Raw genomic sequence first — 18,400 nt, forward strand, 5'->3', positions numbered from 1 at the left:
TCACAGTGACAGATTTGACTAGAATTAGAGAACTGTAAGAAAACTAAAAAATACAAAGTATTTCATGCAATTGTAAAATTACTTCTATCAGCCTATAACCAGTCTCAGTTTTATTTCAAGTCAAATTTCAACATACTGAAATTGGTAAAACAAATATTTACATATTGATATTCATCAAAAAAAGTAATTTCATTAACATAATTTTTAGTATACAAACCGAGTATACACCAAAATAAATTTCCTACCTTGTGAACAATCAGCACCTGTCCACTTTTCATCACACATGCATTTTTGATACTTTAGATCAAAATGACCATGACCAGAACAATCCGGAAGGCATCGTAGAGCATCAGAATCTGGTTCGCTACAGTCTGCACCTTTCCAGCCTTTTCTACACACACACATGCCACTCACACAAATGCCATGATCATTGCACTCTGGGTCTAGGCAGTCAACTAAGAGAAAATTTAAAAGATCATCAAATTATATGCAATTTGGAATAAATCCAACATTGTTGAAAATTTGAATAATTTAAGAAAACATGAGTCAAGTAAGTTAGGTGATAAAACTTAATTCTAATGATTAAAAGGGAAACATAATTTGATTCATAATAATTTGAAGAAAAAATATTACAACAAGGAAACAAATTAGTAATAAGAATCTTTCCTTATCTATACATGAAAGAACATTTAATTTCTAAAAACATTAACTAGTTTACATGAAAAAAGAAATAAATAACATAAAAAATATTTTTTAAGAGTATATGGTTTAATAATTAACTCTAATTTGCTTTTGCACTGTAGATACAATCTTAAAGTAAATAATGAGTATATAAAAGAAAAAGCATACTACATATCAGAAGAATAGCACAAAAGCTCCATAACATAAAAATCCAGCACAAATAAAAACTGCACACTTGTTTAACAAAGGAGCAAAAAATTATAAATGGTAAATTTATATATTTGTGATTATCATGGAAGGAAATCAAAAGTTGCTGGTTTAGATACTCCATGAAACACAAGCAATAGCTTAAATTTTATCTTTCAAACAATTATTTCTGCATATTAAACCATGAGAATTAAGGTCCAGTGGTTTAAATTTATTATACATTTCAAACAAGCATTTCTTTGCATAAAATGATTTTTAGTATAAATTTTTAGGCAAGAAAATTTGAAATTTACTTTTTTTATGAAGCACAAATGCAAAATGAATGTACTGGTGAGAAATCAAAAAGTCATGAACTTAATAAGGTTATCCAAACATAAACAGCAGTTTAAATCTAATGCAGTTATAATTTCTTAAACTAAATATATATTCATCTAACATATGCTGACTGTGTGTACCATTTTGAATGAGACGAAACCATGTTTCGAGATTTCTCGAGCATCCTGTTGCTTTGATCAAAATGAAAACTTCGTCCACTTTTTAATAAAAGCTATAAAAATGTTTGTTTACTAAGCAACCTTAAATTATTTTAATAATCTGTAATCAAATGTCAATATCCCGAATGTCAGGAAAACATGCAGTTGTATTGTTTTATTAGTACTCATATCTGCTGTATTCAAAGAATTATAAATACTATCAAATAATTGAATACCTCTCCAATAAAAAGAACACTCCCGTATTTGATAAAAGTGCTCAGAGTTTTTTGAAAATTATTTTTAAGTGAACAAAAGGCACTCTCCCCCTCCCCCGATAATGTGGAGCTTATTCATTTCAGAAATTTACTAAATTTAGCACATGTTGAAAGAATACTTTCTATTATGGAGAACGCATTGTCAAAAGAGAAATTTATGCACTGACAGAATGAAAGCTGTGCTAAATTTTGATGTAAAACAGTGCCATGGATTGTGAGATACTACATGTGCAAAGCACAAAACGATACAATGCACAGAGTACAAAATGTGCTGCTGAGATAAACTTCATCAAAACAAGAATAGTTTTCCTCTGAGTCAACTTCAATTTTTATATGGGTTCTTGCACTGTTGAATAATGGTATGCTCAACATGTTTACTTCACAAAGTCTTTTCTTTCATCTTTCCTTGTCATATTCAATCCTTGTCTCATTTGTGTCTGCCCTATTTATTTCCTGAAAATATAGTCAGCCAAATATAACAACTTATCCCTTATGGAGAAAATAATGCCACTAATTCTGGAAAACAACAATGGAAGGGGGAAAATATGACTTCACTTGCAACAGAATAACAAAATCTACTTCATGTGAAACAAATAAATAATAAATTATCAATTAGTGCTGCTACTCTATTCCAAATGAAGTAGATTTTATAAAATTTTGCACACTTTCAATTCAGTAAATGTACTCTTGTACTAATTAAACTATTTTACTCAGTTGACTTTAAAATCAACTAACCCTCTTAAACACATTAAATTATTTAATCAAAACTCCTTTTACTTTAACTCAGTTCTAAATTCTTGTCATAATTTTTACCTCAATTTTTTTATTACCTAAAACAAACCAAATAATAATTACAAAGGTGACTGATATTAAGTACACATTTTCACTGCCCATTTTGATAACATTTTCTTTTTTATATCATCATGCTGTTTGCAAAGGCTCCTTATGAAGTTAAGAGTGCTGTGGAACATATGATAGCAAAACCAATGAAATACAAAGAGTTACTTTCTTCTATTACCTCCATATCTAAAAGGAGTTATTGAGAAGAAAGGTGACCCACTGGATGTTAGGAGCTCTTGTAAAAAATTTTTACACCCTAACTGGAATAATTAAACACAGGTCTTCAGTCTTCCAAACTGATACGCTGGTTAACACAGGTCATAAAATTTATTTTCGTGGTTTTTTCCATGTGTAACGTGCATAAGAACCAATTTCACTCAGAAAGTCCACCATGAAGGCATTCCTCCCCTTAGGCAGATAGCCCTCGAGGCTTTGCCATAATCACACACACACACATAAAACTTATTACATTTACCATACAAAAAAAGAAAACAAAGAGGATGGATAAAATTTACCCTCTTCACAATGAGAGCCTTTATATCCTGGAAAACATCTGCATAAACCATCCAAGCAGTCCCCATGTCCATTGCAATCAGCAGTTTCACACTCATCATCTCTTAGGTGACATTCCTTGCCTTTCCATCCTGAACTGCACATGCATGCTCCATTTACATACTGACCTCGGCCACTGCAGAGTATGGGACAAACACCTGGGAAAACTTTTTATAATTATTTAGCAAAACAAGTATACCTATACAGCGTAAAAAGAATAAATTTAAAACTTTCATCGATTAAGCCAAAGCAAAACAGTTAAACACTTAACATCACTATTAATATGTACAAAAGACAATTCTTTTGTACTGAATTTTAATGCAAACAGCAATAAAACATGTTAATGTTAATTTATGAAGTAGAATAGTAATTTGAGTGCCAAGTGAATTTCAGTGAACAATTTCACAAATTTTAAATAGTTTTCTAAGATTTGGGGAATATAGAACTTTCCTGTGGCTAAAAATTTGCAAATTTCATATTCTTGTCACAAAACTGGCTAGTATTCATGTTACACATACAAAAAACATGAAAACCAACCAGCCCATTCACCTGAGACTGAACCTGGGTTGAATTCCCAGCACTCAGCAGTGTTAAAAAATTGGTCACTGTTTTTTTTTTTTTTAATTATCTTAATGCTGAAATTTTACTTCCATTATAAAGCCTAAATTTCCTTTATATTTAAATAATTTTAATTCAAGAGAAGATCAGAAATCTGCACAGCATGAGACCTGAGGTTGTGTGGATTTTAGATCACAAATAAAAATTCATTGCACTTTGGAAAAGCCACAATAAATAAATAAATAAATAAAGAGCCTATAAAAGTAATTAACTTCTTTTTGACTTTTTACCAAAAAATATATATGAAATACAATACAGTACAAAGTCTTTAATCCGGACTCGTCGGGACTTCAGTGATTCCGGATTAGGGGTTTTTCCGAATTATAGATCATCAATTTAAATCTGGTAAGATGGCATGCAGAAATTATGAAATAAAAAATATGAAACTGTAATTTATGAAATAAAACATTTCTTTTAATGTTAGTTGTTTAAGTTGCTTTGTTTTATGTGCTAATATTTTCTCTTTAATTCTATAAACAAACAAAATTTCTTGTTCAGTTACAAAGTTTCGCTGTTCAAGTCCTGTAATTGCTGTGCTGAGAATACCAACTAACTTGTCAATCGAAATTTTTTCGTTTTCGCTAACCTCTCTGTCACTTTCTTCATGCCTTTATCCATGTTTTGCTGCAATTCCACTTTTTGTTTGATGGACATCGAAACATGCTTTCGCCTTGTAGATCCTTTGGTAGCTCCAGAATCGGAAACTCTTTTTGACATAATCGAAAGTTCAAGCTTACTTTTTATAAAATTGCTCTAACAGTCTGCAAAAAAATAATAAGCTGGATCCAATTAGAAGATTAAGGAACAACGCAATCTGCAACATTAACAGAAATAGATAATTAGATAATTTTAGCCTAGCTTATACCGTCGCTTATACATTGAACGTGCATGTGTAAATGCTATACATGTGCAGAAACTTTGTAGCTTTGAGGTCCGGATTATAGATCATTCCAGATTATGGACGTCAGGATTAAAGACTTTGTACTGTATAATTTATATAAAAATAAGGACAAAAATATATCGAAACATGCTTTCGCTTTGTAGATCCTTTGGCAACTCCAGAATTGGAAACTCTTTTTGACATAATCGAAAGTTCAAGCTTACTTTTTATAAAATTGCTCTAACAGTCTGCAAAAAATAATAAGCTGAATGCAATTAGAAGATTAAGGAACAACGCAATCTGCAACATTAACGGAAATAGATAATTAGATAATTTTAGCCAGCTTATACCATCCCTTATACATTAAACGGGCATGCGTAAATGCCACACATGTGCAGAAAGTTTGTAGCTTTGAGGTCTGGATTATAGATCATTCCAGATTATGGATGTCCAGATTAAAGACATTGTACTGTATAATTTATATAAAAAATAAGGACAAAAATATTTAATTTTTTGACATTTATTTATTGTTAATTAAGAATTAAAAACTATATTAAAATTTTAAGATGTTTTAATCTGAATGTCCTCTTCTAATTATTTACAGTCATTACTCACTATTATTTGTCAGAAAATCATTAGTTTATTTAAAATTTGCTATTTCTAATGTGATTTAAAAAATACTATTTTTAATTTTAGTTGCAATAAAAGTTAAAATTCAGTATTTTCCACCAATGGGTTATCTGTTAAACTTGACTATATTTATGTATATTACAAGAATACCATGCTTTACACAGCATACATTTTTCAAGATGATAAGTCTTGGGCAGTTATGTACATAGATGCAAGGGCACTGCAGTACATAATATTTCCAAAATTCCAAAAATAATTAATACATGCAGAATATAATCACTAATATCATTACTTACGATAAGTACATGAATCGCCCGCGTAATCTGGATTACATACACATCTGCCCATCACACAAGCACCATGCCCATGACAATCATAAGGACAAGGTAAACTAGAGTCATCTGCAGAAAATATATGAAAATAATAAGTAGACCGAAAAAGAATCAAAATGGCAAAAGAAGGTATAGCTAATTCTCTTTTTTTTTTTAAATCAAAGAATAATTTTCTGCGAACTAAACTTACCTGTAAAACGAGAAGAGAAGATGACATCATGAGGTTCATCACCATCATTATACACAGATATATACCATAATCCTCGATCAAGGAACTGTACAAATTCTACACTAAAATTCACCTAAAATTAAATTTAGAATTGTTATTGACATAATATTTCATAATAATATGATTCTTATTTTTAAAATACATATTATTATTATTATTTTGTATGCAACAAAAAACATAAAATATTATACAGTTGATCCTTGAACAGGGGAAGTTTTATTGTGCAACTCCATCTGTATATGGAATCTTTTTATGTATATTACAAAACAATGGTTTGAATAGTTTTAAAATTGTATAACTGATAATAGTGATGGATTTTTAAATATAAGTTTAATTTAAGCCCATGCAGCACTTTGTGTAATTTGAGACAATACTGAGTGTAGGTACAAATTAGGCAGTTCATCTCATAAAGGATGTGGCAATGGTATTGATAAATACAGTAACAATATTATATTTTGGCTTTCTTTTTAATATTTTATTTTTTCTAACTTACTTGTTCAATTTTGATACAGTGGTATCCGTAAGAGTTTTAAATAGTTGGACCTAAAATGTATAGAACTGATCAAAAAATTATTCTAAATCAAAGTTTCCTTTTAATAAATAATATTTTTACCGTGTAAGTGCATTTAAAGTATAAAAGATTTCTGTGATTATTCAAGACAAGTGAACAATTTAATAGTATGCGGCGGATGACACAGAGATGAGAAAATCATGTGTGCCGTCCCCACAAGTCACCGCTTGCAAGCTTTTATGATGTGTCACACGACATGTTTCTGACATCACAGACACAATAATTCGTTCCAGTTGACAGTTCAAGAGACATAACTTCATGACTAGTGTCAGAAAATTTTAGCATTCTGCAAAGTGCTGGTTGTCAAAGCCTGTTGATTTCAGGAGGGTTGCCAAACTAATGATTTTATTTTCCCTCTGATAACGTTCTAGATATAACAAATCAGAGGATGTAAAATACAAGAGAAAAATTAAGGAGGTATACAAAATCAGTCTGAAGATTTTTTCAATCGGAACAAGACCTCAGACTGCTCCTGAACTGTCAACTAGAGAGACCTAGAAGGCTCCTGAACTCTCGATTAGAGTGACCTAGAATGCTCTTGAGCTACTAGAGAGACCTAGAAGGCTCCAGAACTCTCGACTAGAGAGACCTAGAATGCTCTTGAGCTACTAGAGAGACCCTTGTAAGCAGGCTCCTCAGATTACAAGGGCAATTATTCATTTCAATAATTGTCTATGCTGTCCATCAATTATATATACCGGGCAAGTCAAAATGAATATAGCAATTACAAATGTCTATAACTATTTATTGAAAACAAATTTATCTCTAAGATTAACACATAATGCAGAGGAAACTTCAAAATTTTGTATACATACGTCACAGATGTTCTATTTTGTGACTTCCCGGTAACACGGACAACATCTGGGCAGTAGTCCATTTCACTCCATACATTCTGAAGCATTTGTTCAGTCACCGACGCAAGCGCATTACAACTGCATACTTTGAGTTCTTCAATTTTTTTTTTGGTCATGAGAGGCACAAACACCCTGTTTTTCACATACAGAGGTCTTGGTGACCTTTGGACATTGTCCTTGGAGTATAAGACATCGTCGGCAGCTCCACTTCGACCAATCCAATGCTTTGAAAGGTGTTGATTTAAAAATGTGCTAGGGTGCTCCATCTTGCTGAAAGATGTAATCCGTGGAATCAGAGTCTACCTGTGGCATTAACCATACCTCAAGCATGTCTAGGTAAACATTTGATGTCACACTTCACTCACCGAAGAAAAAAAGGATCGTACAATTTACTCGTTCATGTTCAATTACAGTGGAAGGCTTCTCCGTATTTCAAAATTCAACTGTTGTACCAGTTAACCTTCCACTTATGTGGAAAGTTGATTCATCGCTAAAAATTAAACGATCAGCCCATTGTTTCACCTTCCATGCTTTCCACCATAAATGTAACGTAATTCATACATTTGCCATAGTCTTCCTGTTTCAACTGCTGCTCAAGTTGAATGATGTACGGTTTCATTTGCAGCCTCTTCCTCTTCGCCATAATGTTTTTTGTGGAATTTGTAACTCCCTACTGCCTTCGTATGTCGATTTCCATGGGCTTCGTTCATACGTGCGGAGAATTCTTTCTATGTTATCTGCTGAAACACGTGGCCTTCCACTATTCCCTGTGCACAGTCATCCTGTTTTTTTAAACATCCGATGCCATTGGCGTATGTTGTTCACATTTTGATGTTTTTGTTTGTAACACTGACAAAATCTTCTCTGCACTGTTATAACAGAATGACATTTTTCAAATTTTAACATGCAAAATGCTTCCTGCATGGGAATCGCCATTTTTACTAATGAGACACCCGCAATGAACAGGTTTCTTGTCATTGTGGAGTTTCAACTCGCATGCGTAGGCTTCTGCTTCACTGCATCTGTGCTTTACGTAAAGAAATTTTGTAGGTCCGTCTACATTCTATGTTACTCTTATTGATAAATTCTTTTTCCATTAAACAGTTATAGCCGTTTGTACCCGCATATTCATTTGGACTTAGCCTGTATATTTGTAAAGAGCTTCAGGGTTCGTACACATTTCTGCACACGGAAATTAAGTACTTTTAAGGACTTTTAAGGACCATTAATGAAAAAAATTAAGGACCTATGAGCAAACAGAAACTGAATAAATTCAATTAAAAATATTATTCTATGCCTGAATTTCACTTTTGTAATACCATCCTAAAAATAAAATAGATCCCTAAGTTGTATGCATTATTTACTAAACATGAATTAACTAACATAATTATTAATAAGTTTGAGAATAAAATAAATTTCATGCAGTTTATCAAGTAGCATTAAATATTTTACACTTATAATAGTTGGACATATTTAAAAGAAGATAAGTGACATTTACGTTTTACTAATAGTTAGCTTTATGCACTTTTTTTTTTTTTTTTTTTTTTTTTTAAATGTCTAATTTTGTCACATACTTGGTCAGTTTAGAGATTTAGCAAATAGTGGGGAGATTTTATGTCAAACGGCATAGGTTAAAATGAGAAGTGAGATCATAATCAGCATGATTCATAACAAAAGACTGAATGTTGTCCCTCTGCTGCTTGTCTATAGAGAGACCTGCTGATTGGAACAAACCTGAAAGGCCTGATGTAGGCACAGTTGGCAAGTGTTGAAGTTAGTGAAGCTCTGCTTAAGTAGATGCAAAGAATAAGTTTTACTTAATGGTGTTGATGGTTATTAATGCAGTTAATGTCATAGCTTTGTGTAGAGTTCCAGGGGTTGTAACCGAGTTAATATACTTTAAAGCCATTAAAGTGACGGAGGTGATAAGTTGTTTTATATATAAGTCTCAGTAGATGCAAAGAATAAGTTTTACTTAATGGTGCTGATGGTTATTTGATGGGTTCTCCACACAAAGGATTTGGCGATTGGATTCCGTAAAAACCCCAGTCGCTGTTTAAAAGGGGGAGTATATAAGGTATTTCTCCCACCTTCTTGGCAACCCTTCATGGTGTAGTGGTTTGCACACTGGTAGCGATATTCCAGAGGTTCGCGGTTCGATTCCCGGTGAAGGCGTTGTTAATTTTTCATCTTTCCTGCTTTCAAAAATACCTAATGTCTCTACAAGCCTTCCCAAACATTTTGGCTAGTTTATATTGATTTTCTTCTCTTTAATTATCAATCTTTACAGAAAATAATTAGAAATTTGTCTCAATATGCAAACCAATGTTGTAGCTAGTTTCTGTGTGCTTTATTTCCTAACTTGTCAACCTCTCCACAATGTACCTATGAGGGTTTACTTGATCTAATAAAAGTTAAATAATCCCCCGATAGATGTGAAGCAAATTATCACTGTATCTGAAAGTAACTACAATATCAGACAAAGAACTTAGAACATAATAGCATGTTCTGATGCTAACAAAGTCAATTACAACTCACGGTGACGTAATTAAACAAGAACAGTCAAATTCAAACTAAAAATGTGGACTAGTGGTCAAAGATAATACAATTTAATTTAAATTTAATCTGGCTCAGTAACTCTATCATATGAGAAAACAGAAATGGAAAATTATAGTAAAGGCTGAAATGATAAACGATTGGGTAATTTACATAATAATAACTGCACATATCTTTGAAGAATAATTTTCTTTATGTATTTGGTTTCTTTCTTCAATGTGTTTCCTTTTAATTTTAGAATTTTTGGATTTAATTAAGGATTTTTGTTATTCTAAAAAACACTAAATGCATTTAGAATGTACAGAAAAAGCGGCTAATTTAATTTTTTAGTAATATGAACATTCAGAAGAAATATGAAATATATATGGTAAAGGCCGGTTACAGAGCAGGTGTGGCAGAATTTTTAGAATTTAGTGACACACAGAACAACAAAATCTAGAAATGGCAAAACTTTTAGAATTTAGAGTAGGCATTGGAAGTAAAATTTAGATAGGCACTAGGCAGCAGAATTTAGGATACACAGAGATTACATCAGGTGGGAAAATGCATAGCACCAGCTCTGTGTACGATGCATTTAGACACATTAGATGTATCTTTTAAATTGTAAGATTTCAATTTCTTTATTAACAAAAATATTTCTTTCTATAATGCTTGCCCAAGTGATAAGATTAGAAGCATTTTTGATATTTTCCATGCTTTTATCTAGTGAAAAGTAGAGAAAATAAATGGAAGATAAACATGTTAAGAAAAAAGATTCTAGTATCAGGAGTAAAATATTCAAATATTATGTGCCCATTGTTCTTGCAGACGTTCTCCAAAATGTAAGAAATTCATCGCAAACTTTCTGTAAAATGCATCCATTACGTGTTGATATGTTGATACCATGGAGACATTTTTCATTTTGTCACATATTTCTCAAATCTTCTAGAATCGTGGGTCTATACATCTTGCCTTCAAATCCTTCTAAACTTTCCATGCTGCAGTGTCAAAAATACTAAAGAAAAATTATCCCAATCAATTCTGTAACAGCAAAAAGCCAGAAATATTTTGAAAAAAAAAGGGGGGGGGAAGGAAAAAGTATAAAATTAATTTTAGAGAGAAAACTGATGCATATTCTGAGAATTTTGAATAGTATGAGACAATTACATGGGGAAAATGCTTACTGTGAAAAAATTAAAAAGAAGACATTTTAATTAATTACATAGCTAATTTTGCTTTTACTGAGAGCTGTTTCATAAATTATGCTTTATAGCTATATACCTTGTTTATTTTTCAGATTTAAAATATTGTATAATAAGTTGCCAAAATGAAACTTTATAATATGAGAGAAAAAAATAAAAATGTTTTATTTTAATGTTATTTTTTAAATATAATTCTAATATATTACCATTATTTTAATGAAATTTATCAATGTTATGATGTTTTAAAAAAAAAATCGCCGAAAAATTCTCAGATCTCGGAATAAAAAATTTTCTATAGAAACTGATCTTAAAATCGCCAAAATAGTGACAAATTGTCAAGTTTAGAACCATTTAATAAAAGGATTCACAACCTCAAAAGTGAAAAGTGTTTAAGAGCTCTTTATTAGAAAAAATGAATTTCAAAATGCTTATGTTTCACTTCTTGCTTAGAAACTCTTTTATCCTATCATTTATGTTAGAAATAGAAACAAATTATAACCCATGAACCCATTCAAAAGATAACCATATATGTCAGTGAATTGCCAAAAATATTCCTCCAAAATGCTAATTCACACTCAAAATGGCAGTCGTAAAAACAGAGAGAAATTTCAGATGATTAAAATTAAGGACCTTCTAGTAAAACTAATTTTGGCCAAAAATAAGGACTTTTAAAGACCAAAAATCGATTTAAAAAAATTTAAGGACTGTACGAACCCTGAGCTTCTAGTTATTGTGATAAATATGTTTTAAGTTCATTAATGGAATAAGTATCACACAACCTCACAAATGTACCAAGCATTATACAGAGTCAGATACACTACCTGCCACCACTCAACACAGTGGTAACCCACCAGTCACATTCCCAAGTATATTATAAAGATATTTTGTCTTTCTGACTATTTTCTTAATAATGTTTTAATTTTTTAGCTTACTTTATTGTCATGTTCTGTAGTTCAACTTTGATACAGTAATATCCTCAACAGTTTTAATAGGTCTGACCCAAAATGTATACAACCATCACATACTATGTTACTGTTAAAGCCTCTGATCAACAATTTGCTGCTATTAATTAAGTTTTAGGGTAAGTCAAATGCTATATATGGCTGTTTGATTGTGAGGAGGCTGACACACATTAATCCCTATTTAGTTCAAGACTAATGAGCAAGTAATTTTTTCCCCTCCTGCAATTTCCTGTTAGTTTTTCCCCCATCATAATTTATCTTGAGGCAATGGAAATGTCTGATCATGTGTAGTTTAATTGTTTCTCTACTTCACTTTCAATCAAATGATTCAGGACTGTCACAAATGATTGAATACTGATGCTAACGGGTTTCTATATGAAACTTTTTCTAATAAATTATCTCCAAAATTTTTTTCAATGTCTGAACAGCTGTCATTTCTTTCATCTTTACTTGAGTCTATTGAATATTAACTACTTTTTTTTTTTTTTTTTTTTTTTTTTTATTTTACAGTATAACGATTTTTTCCCCCTTTCAGTTAATACATAAACAACTTTAAGTCTAGAAGTACAAATAAATAAGCCATAGTCAACACAAATATGACTTTTCCATACAATGTTAAGTTTCTGTTAAATTTATTCAAAAAAATGTCAACTCCTCCCTCTGTATCCCAAACATTTTAATAGATAAAAATTTCATGGATACCAATGGTTCTGAATTTCGTAAATTGTATCCTTTGGTCATGAATGAAAATCTACCATACCTCTAAAGTAAAATTTCTTCAACAATATTTAAAAATTATTCTAAACTCTGGCAACAACTTTCATTGGCTTTTAATTTATCAAAAAGAAATTGTCTTAAAACAGTTTAAATAAACTTAGAACTTTATTCTTTGCTGAGAATTATTATGTTAGATTAATAAAAAAAGGGGGGTCATATAACTTTGTTGTTTGTTCACTGGCAATGAAGTTTAAGTAGTTCCTTCAAAAATAAAGTATAAATAAATATGTAAAATTAAATAAAACCAAATACAAATTTTCCTAAATAAAAATTTTAATCACAATTCTGGAATTAACAGATAATGAATCCTCAGTTTTCTGTATTTTAATGATTGCATTGCTTGACATAATTTTTAAGACATGCATCTTGTTATCAAACTGAAACTTTCAAACAGAGATCCAGCTCTATTTGAAAGCTTTTTGCCTCTAGCATCAAAAATTTAGCCTTTTGCAGAAAAATTTTTTTTCAAGTGTTATGGATCATGAATCATTCTTACGTAGGTAATGTGCTAAGATAAGTACTATAAACTTAATATCAGGACAAGTAATTTATTAAAACTTCTAGAAGTAATCCATCACATAAATTTAATTTTCTGGCAAAATAAGAAACTACTTGCACTTTAAATGTGGGAAAATTTGTAGCAAGCTTTGTGCACTCAAGCATTCCAAAGATAAAAATGAGCAACTACCTCATTCCCCCCTCCCTCTTTTTGTTAAATAAATACAAAAATCTGCATACAGTGTTAAATCAGCCCGGAATAAAATCTTAGTAAATTAATTTTTTACTGTGTGAGACTACTAGTTGGAACGGCATTGAGTATTTTGTTAGATATCCTTTGGCTAAGTTTACAGCTTTCATATGTTTAGCATGGATTCTACTAATGTTTTCATGTAACAATGTTCCATTTTTATGCAAGAACTGCTTTTAGAGGAGCTTTCAAAGAAATATGATGTGTTCTCCAGCACACTTCCATAAATGTTCCATAGTTCAAAGAATATGGAGAAGTTTTGATAACTTGAAACCATCGTATAGTAATTATAAGCAATCATATAGGGCTATATGTTCAGGATCACTATTCTGATAGGACTTGAATGATTTCAAGATTCTTGCAGATGCATTCAGGTTTTCATTAAGAATACTTATATATATTAACCCATGTTATTTTTGACAAACACTAAACATCTAATTCTAAAGGTAACTATGGGTTTCGGCTTCCCTGTTCCGAGTAACTAAATCTCACTACAGGTCGACTCTGCCGTTGGGCACGTCGTGGAGGTTCAACCTCCACTATTACCCTCCAGCAGAGCCGCACACCACCTGGATACGACACCAGGCAGCACCGGTCGTCTAATGCTCCTGCCAGTCGCTCGGGCGAGCCCGTCCCAGCGACCCCGGGGGAAAACCCCACGGGTTACTAGCACCATGCCGCGCTTGGACGTGCCAGACTCCGAGGCCGGCCAATAAGTGACCTTTCCCAGAGCCTTCAGAACCACCAAGTTCATAAATTTTATACCCCCATGGCCGAGACTGCCTAGGTACAGATCCTAGCCAGTAGCTTCGCAGAGTTCTCTACGTCGACCCCCGGGGGGGAATTCTAAAGGTAGCTAAACATTTCCAAACCATTATGACTCTACCCCCATGTGTAACATTAGGAAATAAGATTTTCAAATTTAATTCATTTGGAGTCTGCCACCTATTAATTTCTCTATAGAACCCAAGTATATTAAATTTGACTTTTCTGCAAATAAAACACTTTTCCAATACGGTAAAACTTTATTTGCATTTTTCTTGTTCTCTAGTTGATGAAGAATTTTCTTTTTGCTGATCACTCATTTCATCCATGTGCCCTAAATGACTCTTCTAAAAGCTTCAAGGTTAACTTTTATCACAGATCATTCCTTTGAATCTGCTAAACATTTTACAATACAATTTTTGAGTGTTTTTAGATTCATGATAGAATAAATAATTGATTTTTTGGTGTCAGCTTGGAATGCATTCCAGACTTCAATGCATTTTCAACAGTTCTATGTAATTTCCGTCGATTTATGATTTCAAAAATAGTTAAACTCTTTGCAACAAGGCTTTCTTTGGATATCTGGAATACTTTTAAATCTTTAAGAAAATGAATTATTAAATTTATAACAGAATTCATCATTAATTTATAAACAATCTGGAGTGTCCAAATTATTATGCGAGTTACTGAATAACACCTTTTGAATAAATTATTTTACTACAAGGAATACTTTGATTATATTTATTTTACAAGGTTTAAAACAGAGAAATAATAATGTATTTAAAAAAAAGTTTGAAGTCTGAATTTTAATATATAGTACGGGACTTATGCAAATAAATTTGAAAAATACATGTGTCCAGAAACAAATGGGAGCCACTGTGTATGATTCTATAGTCTGTATCTTAAATATATGGGGACTTATTCTTAAATCAATGGCACTGTTACAAATGTTTTGATTATAAATAGTTCAGGTGTCAAATTAGACCTTGAACAGAAAGATGACAGAGCAACTTTTTTTTTTTTTTTTTAATTTTTAAGAGTTTTTTGTAATTTTGATTTTGTATTATTTTTAATTTTTAATGTAAGGTTCTTTTTTAAGATGTTAAAAATGCCATCTGAAATTCTTTGATTAAAAATTTTATTTGTTTTTTAATTTATAAATACCACTTTACATAAATGTAATGTGCATTTGTAAATTACTTAAAAAGTTTAATTGAAACATACTGGCATTAGAGATAATTTCTGTAAAACAAAGTGTTTCTAAATATTTTGCATTATTTCACACTCAAGAAACTTCTTACCTTTTCTGACCTTTTTGTTCGATGGCTTCGTGGCTTCAAAATTTCGAAGAAGTCATACCGTGTGTGAGTTGGAATGCCGTCTCTTCGACCATATACACCTAAGCTGGCACCATGAGAAAGTGTATAATTGAACTTGACTAGAGAAGGATTTCTCAGGTGAAATTGGTAATTCCAATACCCAAAACTACCAATTTTGGCACTAGAAGACTTACCCAATTGGATTTCAGAGAATGTCTCACTTTTAGGTGGTGGTGTCTTTTTTGGAATGTTAGCTATTATCAAGAAGAAGAAAAAAAAGAGATTAAAACTAATATCATAATCAGACTTTACTGCATATTCAAAATGATTTAAATATAACTCTGTGAAGCCATTTAAAGAAGTACAGTACTGATATTCATAAATAACAATGAAACTAAAAGTAGGTATTTTAGGAAAACTTCCTCATCATTCAGAAATATTACATACAGGCACACTAGCTCATTCTGTTATGCTAGTTAGTAATGATGAAGAAATCCGACACAAAATCAGCACCAATAAATTAAGTAAATACTGAACCAGAATTTGCTTCATTAAAGTGTTGCTGTTACAGTGAAAGTGGTAAAAATTATAGTTTTTATTTATATTGGAAACTAAAGTGCTTTCTCGGATAAGAAAAGGTGGAGCTTGGAACAAATTTTTATACATCTCCAATAGGAATAGAGTTTTCCTGAATATGAGTCTTGTGAATAATGCAACTTTCACTCCATTCCTGTTGGAAAGAACTGATCCAATCCCAAATCCTCTTCTTTAAACCAAGAATTACAACTTTCAACCAAGAGTTACTGTTGTTGTTTTCATCACAACAGAGAAGTTTTGATAAAGTTTGTCTGAATTACAATGAAACTGCAGTCAGCAATGTTTTCAAACTTATTTTTGACTTCCACATTGAATTTCTTTATTTGTTTACTAAATAGCATAAAACAACATAAAATTATTTTTCTCAAGTACTTAAAATAATACTTTATTACAAATTAATGTTAACTTTAGCTGACAATGATTCATCAATTTCAGGTGCCATAAATTTTTTACACATGAAATCTAGCATTATTTATTGTTTTTGCTCTGTGAATTTTAATGTCTAGGTAAAATACAAATTATTGGCACTTTTCTTTCTGTTAATACGTGTTACAAGCCTCATGCAAGTCACTGTGCAATACGTGTTGCAAGTCATTCAAAGAAAAAAATGAAAAATTATATCATGAATAATTAATACTGTTTTATTTTAAGTCTGATAAGTATTAGTTACCAAATACAAAAGTTTTTACTTTATGCTACAGTACAAAGTCTGTAATCCGGACATCCATTTTCCGGAATGATCTATAATCCAGGCCTCAAAGCCACAAACTTTTTTTTTCTGTATGCTTTACGCATGCGCCTTTAATGTTACGCATGCTCGTTTAATGTTTATGCATGCGCGCTTAATGTTTACGCATGCGCGTTTAATGTTACGCATGCGCATTTAATGCTTATGCATGCACGTTTAGCACAAAAAACGAAGCAACTTAAACAACTTACATTGAAAGAAATGTTTAATAAAGTAAACAAATAAATATTAAGCTTTTTTTGTAAATTTTGATACCCTTTAGATCATAATTGCTCTTTATTTCATAAATTACGGTTTCATATTTTTAATTGTATAATTTCTGCATGTCAACTTACAAGATTTAAATTGATGATATCTATAATCCGGAAAAAACCCTCATCAGGAATCCTGAAGAGTTTGGATTACGGACTTTGTACTGCATTTTATATTGATTGAATTACGGACTTTGTACTGCATTTTATACTGAAATAATATCATGGTAAGGTTTTCCCATATTATCTGAAACTGCTCTTTTGAACAGCTCCTTATAATGGTTTTCATGATTTGAATTTTGAATATCTGGAAAATACATCTTAAATTGGTAAGTCTATCACAATCATTTAACTAAAAACAATTTCAGGAAAGGTCAGTAAACTTTTGATAGCATTATGCTGAAGTAAGGTCACAAAGTCACTCAAAGTGCCAATTTAAGTCTGTATTTTGACGTATAATATATTTATAAAGACTGAAACACATTAACCTGATCTTGTATAAGCATTTATCTAATATATTAAATGGTTATTATGGGTTTTGTGGATTATTCATTATTTTTATATAAATGGGAACAAATACAAAAGTTAAATACACTATTGTGAAATTTTGTTTTAAACTCTAGCAGTTTAAAGAGAAATATTAAATAATCCTAAAATACATAATAAAAATTGTGACTGATCATTAACTATTATATTTACAAATGATTCATAAATTAATAGGACTCTTGTTCTGACTTCTCCTTAGTTAGTTTTTGACTATCAATAGTGTATTTGGTTATTTTCAACTTTACACAAGTTTCTGACTGCATGAGTGTTAAGCAATTTCTCTATGGACTGACAGCAGCTTTGAGTTATAGGAAAATTTGTTAACTGAAAATCTGTTAAAGCAAAAGGCAGAACAAATATATATTTCTTCAAATAATAAATTACAACTGTTTGCTCATAATATGAATAAATTTGAACTTTTTATAAACCTATGAATTACATATTTTTTCATTATCTAATTAATTTCGCTTTGAAGAGATGGAAATATCTTTAAAATAATTATAGGGTTCTATTTAAATAAAAATTCGATTTTTTAACCAAATCATATTACATTTCATGTCATTTAGTGTATCATTGAAAGTTGCTAAATGTATGTCACAGGTGCTGATGCTCCATTGCAGATGTCAAATTGAAAACTGAACATGGAGATGAGATTGCAAATCCCCCTTTTAAGACTGGTGAGGATGTGTGACAATTTTTATTTATAACTATATTCTTCCCTGAATCTGAAAAAGAAAAAAATTAAAATTTGCTTCCAAGGAATACTGATTAAAAAATTAATAGTTATGTTATACTTTATTATCTCTAC

General features: G+C 31.1%; 1 protein-coding gene across 3 annotated transcripts in view; it reads right to left on the bottom strand.

The window, feature by feature from the left end:
* The window catches only part of LOC118182352 (teneurin-m-like), an 828,075-nt gene that overhangs the window by 55,215 nt on the left and 754,460 nt on the right, over positions 1–18,400 (bottom strand). For 2 of the 3 annotated variants that reach the window (XM_085821597.1, XM_085821599.1), the window contains 5 exons: positions 15,433–15,704; positions 5,679–5,790; positions 5,453–5,557; positions 2,992–3,195; positions 246–455 (listed from right to left, as the gene is read on the bottom strand). In XM_085821597.1, the coding sequence (XP_085677723.1) occupies positions 246–455; positions 2,992–3,195; positions 5,453–5,557; positions 5,679–5,790; positions 15,433–15,704 (903 nt within the window). The remainder of the gene's footprint in view (positions 1–245; positions 456–2,991; positions 3,196–5,452; positions 5,558–5,678; positions 5,791–15,432; positions 15,705–18,400) is intronic. The other variant, XM_085821598.1, reaches the window with a different exon arrangement.

The sequence above is a fragment of the Stegodyphus dumicola genome, chromosome 8 (genome assembly GCF_044657685.1).
Source record: "Stegodyphus dumicola isolate Sdum_Otavi_A_Nest chromosome 8, ASM4465768v1".
NCBI lineage: Eukaryota > Metazoa > Arthropoda > Arachnida > Araneae > Eresidae > Stegodyphus > Stegodyphus dumicola.